General features: G+C 50.2%; 1 protein-coding gene across 1 annotated transcript; it reads left to right on the forward strand.

The window, feature by feature from the left end:
* The first annotated feature begins 843 nt into the window (after positions 1 to 843).
* Positions 844 to 9,613, forward strand: LOC123162442 (uncharacterized). Its single transcript, XM_044580218.1, has 2 exons — positions 844 to 1,010; positions 9,088 to 9,613. Exons 1-2 carry the CDS (start codon positions 844 to 846, stop codon positions 9,611 to 9,613), a joined length of 693 nt encoding a protein of 230 aa, XP_044436153.1.
* Positions 9,614 to 9,882: the final 269 nt, after the last annotated feature.

Consider the following 9,882-nt stretch of genomic DNA (forward strand, 5'->3'; position numbering starts at 1 on the left):
ATGGAATTCGACAAAGAAGAGTAGCACACTGGAGAGGACGTGCCCGTGTCCTTGCGGGCATGTCTGTGGCCCATGTCTTACTCTTTATGGCCAGCGACTACCAGCTTTATTTCCCGGAGTGCAGAACCGGCAAAGATGCAGGACATGGGGAAGACAGTACATGGAACATGGACGCCTCCATGGCTGGCAAAGATTTCGACTAAGTTAACATTTTATATTAAAAAATGTCATGTACACTTTTGCTAAATGAAATATGTTAAAAATGTCATGAAATTGGTACAGTTTAAATGATCGACCGGTTTGTTCAAATACCATTTAAAATGTGACCAGATGTTTGATAGACAGGGTTGGATGGCCGGCTCTTTTCGACCATCTAGACATGTTTGCCCCATCTGGTGCATCGGATGATAAGCTTGCTTGTGCGGCTCTTTTCGACCGAGGACGTGCCATCGGAAGTAGTAAAATCAGCAATGAAACTTCTACTAGTGTGCCTGACCCCTTTACGTACAGGCCATCGCATATATCTTTTGTCGTGTTAATCAGCGAGAAAGCAGTGCGTGTATAATAATATAAGCTAGGAGAAATACAGCCAAACAAAAGTAAAAAGGAACAATGCAAGCTGCAAGGCGGTTCTATACGTGCACGCCATGATATATATTTTTTCTCAGTGTTAATACCCACACACCATTCATGGTGAGGCGGCATGGTTCCAGTGAGTCTGAAACGTACGTACGCGACGCACAGCTTGATGCCGGAGGCTGGGCTGTTAAAATCCCCTCATCTTGCACACATCAGGCATCCACCTCAAAGCGCATCGACCTCCGTTCGACTGTGGTAGAGGCCATGGGAGCCGCAGCGGCGGGTGAGAACAGCAGGTTAACTGCGGTGAGAAAGAAGGGGGATGGCAAGTTCGCCACAGCTATCAAGCTCCCGGTGACGAAGACGCTGTTGTGGCTGCGGACATACCAGTCCCCCGAGGTCTCCGCGTACGTGTACGACCTCGCGGCTAGGTGTTAGACTCTGTATATACTAGGCTATTAGTGTCCCCACCTGTAATTGTGTTGTACATCATTATGTACTCTCAATATAATACAAAGGTCACCTCACGTTGGAGGTGTGCCACAAAGCCCTAAAACTCTTATCTAATATAGTATCCGACCTAACAATCTAATCTCTTTTCTTCCGCTCCGCCATCGCCGCCAGCCGCCGCCGTCAACTCGAGCGCCGCCGTCGCTGCGGTCTCCTTCCCCGCCCTCTTGCCACCGCCCTATCCACAAGGATCATGTGTTCCTTCCACCGTCTCTCGCGCGTCAACTCAATGGTGGGACTGCGCCATACACGGCGGAGGGATCACTCGGCCCCCTGCAGACCTAATCGGCGGGGTCCTTCTTCGCCAGCCAATCGGCGGGGTCCCTCTTCGCCGGCCTGGTTTCTTCACTGTACGCCGGCGTGTCTTCCTCGTCGGCCGCTGCATCGGCGCAGTTCCAGCAACCGTCGCCGCCTCCGGCCACCACGCACTCCTTGGTGCCTGCGCAACCACCCCTGGCTGCATCGCATATGATGATGCACGCGGTCACGCCTGCCCCTGCTGCCTCCATCTACACCGCAACAGGCCCTGTCGTTGCCGACGTCGCCCATGCGACCTATGGCAGCCCTGGCGGCTATCCGTTGTATGCTGCTCCATACGGTCCTCCGCCACCCGTGCGTCCCTCCTATGGCGCGTTCCCTGGCCAGGGCTCATATGCGGCCATGCCGCCCTATGGTGCATCCTACGCGTACGGCGTCACACAGGTGTACGCACCTGCCGTGACTTCGACTGCACCAATGCCATCTCGTGCTCCATACATGGATGTTGAGGCTGATCTTACTGTGATCTTCTCGCCGATGTTCCTGTTCTCGCACCTTCTTCCGGTGAAGCTCAAGCAGGATAATTACCTGTACTAGCGTGCTCAAGTGCTTCCTCTTCTACACAGCCATTAGTTGGAGGGGTTCGTTAATGGCACACTGCCGTGTCCGGCACCACAACATCCGATGTTCTGTGCGTGGATCGCTCAGGACCAAGCCATCCTCTCAGCAATCCAATCTTCCCTGGGTGAGGGTGTTGCCGGGCTTTTCCTCTTCGCTGCATCGTCTCACGAGATGTGGGACATCCTGGAGTCGAGTTTCTCGTCCCAGTCTAATGCTCAGTCTATGGCTCTTCGTGCCAAGCTTGGTGAGACCTGTAAGGACAATGGTATGGTGACCGCCTTCTACAACACGGTCAAGAAGTTGGCCGACACCCTTGCTTCGATTGGAGAGCCCCTTCGCGCCATTGAGTTCACGACCTTCATCCTCGCCGGCCTCGACAGCGACTATGAATCGCTCGCCGAGGTGATCAATGAACGCAAGGAGCCTATTCGCCCTCAGGAACTCTACAACCGCCTCCTGTCTATGGAGCAGCGTCTCAACGTGCGCCGCCCTGACATCTCCACCGACTCCTCTGTCAACGCCGTGTATCGTGGCAAAGGAGGCGGCCGTGGTTCCTCTGCAGCTCCCTCCTCCGGGGGGGGGGGGGGGGCAAGTCCGGGGTCGCGCCCCCTGCTCAGCAGCAGGCCCCGCATCCTGGCGCCTCGGTGGTCATCGTCAACAACCGCGCTTACCCTTATTTGTACGGCCTGTGGTGCGGCGCAGTCGTGCTAGCTCTGTGGCCTGCCCCGCCATGTCGCCTCCCGCTGCCATTGCTGTTTCAAGACCGAGTTCCTTAGCCTCGGCAACAACGACAAGGGCAAAGATCGTCAAGGGAACATGGCGCAACAGGGACACACTCCCTCCTATCCTGTTGGTCCTTCTTGGTACATGGATACTGGAGCCACAACTCATGTCACGAACGAACTGGGCAAGCTTACCATTCAGCAACCCTACCATGGGCACGACAAGGTTCACACAGCTAATGGGGCAGGTATGCACATCTCGCATGTTTGTCAGGCATCTCTTCTCACAAACACCTCTAGGTCATTGCATCTTAGAAATATTCTTTGTGTTCCCATAGTTGCACGTAACTTACTCTCTATTCCTAAACTTACACAGGATAATAATGTTTTCTGTGAATTTCACCCGTTTCATCTCTTTGTTAAGGATCGTGCTATGTGGAACATACTTCTTAGAGGTTGCTACCGTTGTGGCTTATATGCTCTTGATGCGCCCACCGCCGTCCCCCCTCCTGTTGCTGCGTTCCAAGTCTTCAGTGGTGTTCTTGTGTCTCCTTCATTGTGGCATTCTCGCCTTGGCCACCCTGCATCACCCATTGTTCGCCATCTTCTCCACCGTCATGAGCTACCATCAGAGTCTAGTAATAAAGATGTTGTTGTCTGTGATGCCTGTCAGCAAGGCATAAGTCATCAGTTACCTTTTTATGTTTCTACACATATAGTCAAAACTCCTCTTGAGCTTGTGTTTTCAGATGTTTGGGTTTCTGCCCAGCTGTCCATTAGTGGGCACGAATATTATGTCAGTTTCATTGATGCTTATAGTCTCTTTACTTGGATTTATCTTCTTAAGCATAGGTCTGATGTGTTCTTAAAATTTCAAGCACATGTTGAGCGTCTCCTTAATCATAAAATCATTCATGTCCAGTCCGATTGGGGGGGGGGGTGAATACCGCAATCTTAGTACTTTCTTTGAAAAACTCGGAATCGCTCATCGTGTGTCTTGCGCACATACACATCAGTGGAATGGTTCAGCTGAACGTAAGCATCGTCATATTGTTGAAACCGGGTTAACCTTGCTCGCTCATGCATCTGTCCCGTTTCGTTTTTGGAGTGATGCCTTTAATACAGCCTGTTTTCTCATAAATATGCTTCCTTCGCGACTCCTTCATATGAAAATTCCACTTGAACTCTTGCTTGGTCAGATTCCTGATTACACGTTTCTTAAAGTGTTCGATTGTGCGTGCTGGTCGTATCTCCGTCCTTATAATAATCGCAAGCTTGAGTTTCATTCTAAAAAATGTGTCTTTCTTGGGTACAGTTCTGTTCACAAAGGGTATAAGTACCTTCATGTCCTGTCTAACCGTGTGTATATTTCACGAGATGTTGTCTTTGATGAGCATGTTTTTCCCTTTTCTGCTCTCCCACCACCTGCCACCAGTTCCACACTGCTGGTGCACCCATCCACTATATTGCCTGATCAATTTGTAGATGCTGCACATTCGCCCATTTTGTTGTCTAACCATGGTGCAGGTATTGGGAGATGTGCGTGGCTGGAGCTCCTAGACGAGGTTGATCCTCCAGCTCTCTCGTCCCTGCTCGATCACGTCAATCGGCAGGCACCCTGCATGTCCCATGCAACGTGCCCGCCCGCGCTCGATACAGCTGCCTCTGCGCCGCGCGCCACCACTCTGGCCCAGCCGTTGCTTGTGTCGGCTGACGCCTCGGCCCAGTGGGCCGCCTCACCTTCAACCGTGTCCTCAGCACTGACGCCTAGGCCATCCCCGCCTGGAAGCCCTCTGCCATCCCCGCCGCCTGCACGGCACTCGTCGCCCAGCTCACCTGGGTCAGTGTCGCCCTCTAGTGGGTCGGCATCTCCTGCTGCATCCACACCATCAATGCCTCCGCCTGCATCAACGAATGTCATGACGGATGCTGCGCTCTCTTCGCCACTGTCACCGCCGACCTCGCCACCTGCTCCGCCCCTGTGTTGCGTCCTCATACACGCAGCAAAACTGGATTGTTTCTTCCTAAAAAGCGCATGGATGGCACGGTTTCCTGGCTTGCGACTTGCATGCTGCAATCCCAGTCGGACCCTACTGCCGAGCCACGACACTTTTAGGCTGCCCTGAGTATCCCCCACTGGCGCACTGCGATGGAACAAGAATACCAGGCTCTTCTCAAGAATGACACATGGTGTTTGGTTCCTCCCAAGTCTGGTGTCAACGTCATTGATTCCAAGTGGGTTTTCAAGGTAAAGAAACATGTCGATGGCTCTATCGAGAGATACAAGGCTAGACTAGTTGCTAAAGGCTTCAAACAGCGCCATGGCCTTCACTATGAGGACACCCAGTGCGGTGGTCAAACCTACCACTATTCGGCTTCTGCTCTCACTGGCTCTTATTCGCGGATGGTCTCTTCGTTAGCTTGATGTTCTGAATGCTTTCCTTCATGGTGTCCTTGAGGAGGAGGTTTACATGAGTCAGCCTCCTGGTTTTATTGATCCAGCTCGTCCGCAGCATCTGTGTCGTCTTGTTAAGGTTCTCTATGGTATGAAGCAGGCTCCGCGTGCTTGGCATGCACGTCCTGGCACTACTCTTCGAGCTCATGGGTTTGTTCCCTCTATGGCTGATACTTCGCTGTTTCTTCTTTAGCGTCCTACAGTTACTATGTATCTGTTGGTCGACGTTGATGATATCATCCTTGTCAGTTCCTCGGACTATGTTGCGAATCGCTTGGTGTCTGCTTTGAGTGGTGACTTTGCTGTTAAGGATCTTGGGAAGTTTCACTATTTCCTTGGGCTGGAGCATTTGCACTCTAGTTCTGGCATGACACTTACTCAACAGAAGTACTCTCTTGATATTCTTCCACGGGCTGGTATGCTACAGTGCAAGACGGCTACTACACCTATGTCCTCTACTGATAGACTCCCTGCTTTCGATGGTTCTCTTCTCTCACCTGATGAGGCTACTGAGTATCACAATATTGTTGGTGGCTTGCAGTACTTGACCATCACCCATCCTGATGTCTCTTATGCTGTCAACCGTGTCTGTCAGTTTCTTCATGCACCTCGAGATTCTCACTGGACTGCGGTTAAGCACATCTTGCGCTATATTCGGTTGACTGCTTCTTATGGCTTGCATCTGCAACCGCCCCCCTCTGGAGTTCTCTCCGCGTTCTCTGATGCAGACTGGGCTGGGAGTCCGTATTTCTTAGTTCTAACTTGATCGCCTGGAGTGCTCGTAAACAAGCAACAGTGTCCTGCAGTAGAACTGAAGCTGAGTACAAAGCAGTTGCAAATGCCACAGCTGAGCTTATTTGGATACAGTCTTTGCTCCAAGAGTTGAAGATCTCTCAAAAGCATCAGCCGATCCATTGGTGTGATAACATTGGTGCGACGTATTTGTCTTCAAATCCATTCTTTCATGCTCGCACCAAACACATTGAAGTTGATTACCATTTTGTCAGGGAACGTGTTGCCCAGAAACTGCTTCTTATCAAGTTCATCTCCTCAAAGGATCAACTTGTTGACATCTTCACAAAGCAGCTGCCTCTTCCTCGGTTTGAAGGTTGTAGACGCAATCTCAACCTAGCACTACTAGGAAAAGGCCTGCTAGTGGTGCACCCGTTTTGCCTACTAATGGCGCACTACAGGTGCGCCACTAGCATCACGCTATTAGAATATTTTACTAATGGCGCACATGTGGTGCGCCATTAGTATCTGGTATACTAATGGCGTACCAGGCAGTGCACCATTAGTATAGCCCACGGTGCACCATTAGTATGCCTCCTAGGGGCCATATTTACCCATGTGCTCTGGCTTACTAATGGTGCACTAGTTGGTGATGCGCCACTAGTGTGCTTTTTGTAGTGCGCCACTAAAGTGCTGAGAGGTGTGCCACTAGTATGAATATTAGGGATTTTTTTTCTTTTCTGATATTTGCACAGGTTACAAAACATATTACTGCACAGAATATAGAGAGCACAACATATAAACAACAGATTTATCGAATACAATAGAAGATTAGTCTCCGAATACAATTCATCATATTAGTCTCCAAATTTAAAATAACGAACAAAGTTAGAACATTACAAGTCTCGAGGCCGCGAGTAGCGAGTTTGTCTTCACATTACAAGTCGATATCGATCATCTAGACTACCATCACATAAAAGAGAGTTGTGGTCATCACGATGAGCATAATCGCGATGAAACTGGTATTCATCCGGTTCCTCCAACGCTCCCTCCTCTCTCCCGCTAGATAGCGCGCGTATCTAACGTCCGCCTCCGCCCTAGTGGTGTACCCGTTGTAACTGTTACCGCTGAAACGGTGAACCTGTCTCCGGCACTCCTCCCAGTCATCGTAGACTCCGGGAACCTTAGCCTTGTACACGACATACGACGGCATCTCTATGCACTAGCCAAACAAAACATTAGTAGCAATTCACATAGACATACAAGTTGATTAAAGTTTAATATTACAACTATAACAGCAGGATTCATGGTCCTACTAATAAATAGCATCGATTACATATAAGTTGAACGACTATCCAAACCAAAGAGACATACAAGTTCATTAAAGTCTAATATTACAACATGAATTAGTAGCAATTCATGGAGCATGGATGAAGCCGCCGTATTTCGTGATGGTCATGAAATCACGGTCGTTATCAGCCTGCATTTGTAGCGTTGTTTCTATCTCACTGTTGGACGGTTGAAATCTAAGGTAGAACTGCCCCGAGGTACGAAGGACATCTTGATGGATGATTTCCGCAAACTCCAACTGGATGCGAAAGAATTGTTGTCTGATGTACGCGTCCTGGATTGCCGACAAGCGTGCGGCCCAATCTTTGAGATTATTTGGTAGCCGAAGGTGATTATGGTCCCGTATGATCGCCCGCATGTGATGGAGGGCATAGTAGGCATCCTTGTGACCGCTAGCCGGCTGCTTGACGCATGGGAACATCGTATTGTGGGTGAACACGTGCTGGCCATACCTGCGAATTGTCCTGCTGAAGGTGCCTCCAAATCTGGCATAGCCGGGAAGAGCTTCATCAAGAACTTTCTGGATATTTGTGTAGTCTTTTGTCGACTAACGGTCCGAGTCGAAATACGTGGCCATGGAATATTTCGGGCTTAAGAGGATGAGTGTGCAATGTGTGTCACTGCACAAAACACATAATGTTAGAAAAAAAAGAATGATCGAAATCTAAGAAATCATATGTTACGGGGCGGTGAGGGGATAATTTACTCGGGAAAGTAAGGCACGAGGAAGTTATCCTTATCTGGGTTTGCCAGAATGACGCCTTCGAGGTATGAACTCGCGACTTGCCGGTCCCCAGCGCTGCCTAAGATCTTGGCACGCATATAGAAGGGGTCGACTATCACGATGTCCGGGGTCTTGTCTCCAATGATCCGCATCTCCATACTCAGCGAAAATAGCCGAATGAAGGTGTAGTGCAGCGGATGAAGGTTAAACATAGCGAAGATGTCAGCAAACCGCAGGACGATCATACCCCGGATGGCGCTATCGACAAATCGCTTGCCCTTTGGCACCTTGGCCACGAAAACCGGGAATGCCACATCATTCTCGGAGAGACGCCGCTTCTCCAAAGAAAGAACACTGTCATGCAGACTCCGCATAGCACCGGTTGCAGCATTGAGCAGATTAGTCGGTAGCATCGGCCTACCCGCCACATGCACCCTCCTCGAGATATCCTTAGGTGAAGGTGGCCCGTCCTGAGCACGGATCAAACTTAGTGCTGGTTGGCTCGCACCCTTGTTAGTCTTTCTTTTCCGTCCCTTCTTTTTCTGCTGCTGTAATGGAATCAAATTCTCCTCAGAGACCACCTTCTTGAGTGTGTTGGGGCTGATAATATTTCGCACCTCGGCTATCTGAGACTCGGTGAAGGCGGCAGCTGGAGGCGTCTCCTGAGAACTGAACGCCAGACGACGCCTGTTTCAATTGGGTTTCTTCGCGGTACCAGCTAGATCGCGGTCGTCTTTTGCAGGGTTGGGTTCTTGAGAAGGAGGCCCCAAGAATTCCACACTGTACTCATGTTTGGCAAAGTACTTATCAGCCTTGGTAAATGTACCATCGTCATCGTCGTCGTCGTCTGCATCCTGTGCCATATGCATGTCCGGATCCTGTGCCATATGCATGTCCGACGTGTCCGGTAGCATTGCGGCCGTCTTGCCATGGCTTGGCGCCGACATGACTGGCGGTGTTGTCTGTGGGGGAGCACGGTTAAGATTGAGGGAGGGTGCTAGACTCTGTATATACTGGGCTATTAGTGTCCCCACCTGTAATTGTGTTGTACATCATTATGTACTCTCTATATAATACAAAGGTCACCCCACGTTGGAGGTGTGCCACAAAACCCTAAAACTCTTGTCTAATTCTAGGGAGCTGAAAGGCGCAAAGGCAAAGCTCAACTTCCCCTACCCTCTGCCGGCCAGACTGGTTAAGGAGATTATATCTCCACCGAGGCACTGCAGCCACGGTCACGATGCACTGCTCTTTCAGGTCGTTATGTTGCCACCAGACCCCACAACATCGCCTCCACCACCGCCCAAGCTGGTAGTATACTTTCCCTTCCCCTTCGAAGCGCCCGACGGCGACATCCCACCGGTGCCAGCATATCCTTTCCTGCACATGCCGCACCCGGCACGAGCATGTCTCGGCCTGCAGCCGGCGCACATGCACGCACCTGCTCCACAGCCACAACAGCTGATCCGACGGATGCAGATCCTGGCGCAGGCGGAAAGCTGCTTAAGCTCCTCAAGTGAACCCCTAGGGGCTCTGTCTAGCCACCTGGTGTTCAAGAAACCCAAGTTGTTCATCATTCCCGTCACTCCTAGTGCTCCAACAGCAGGGACCGATGATAATTTCACCAAGCTGTGGTATTTCCCTGATTCTCCTACCGTTTAGCCTCGGCCTAGTGCAATATGGACCGAGATCCCATTGTCTTAGGTTACCATAATGTATTTTGAATGCAAATCAAATAATCGGTTTAGTCCATTAGTTAATCAATATCTTGTTTGGTGTGGTGTTTGAGATAATTGATTTGATGTTAAGAGGGAAAATATTTCTCAAACACCGATGTTGTTACAATTTTTGATGCAAAGCGAAGAAGTATGGAATATGCAAATTCCAAATTCAGGAAATCGTACTCAAGGATCGAACGACACTAAAAATCA

This window comes from Triticum aestivum, chromosome 7B, assembly GCF_018294505.1.
Source record: "Triticum aestivum cultivar Chinese Spring chromosome 7B, IWGSC CS RefSeq v2.1, whole genome shotgun sequence".
Lineage (NCBI taxonomy): Eukaryota > Viridiplantae > Streptophyta > Magnoliopsida > Poales > Poaceae > Triticum > Triticum aestivum.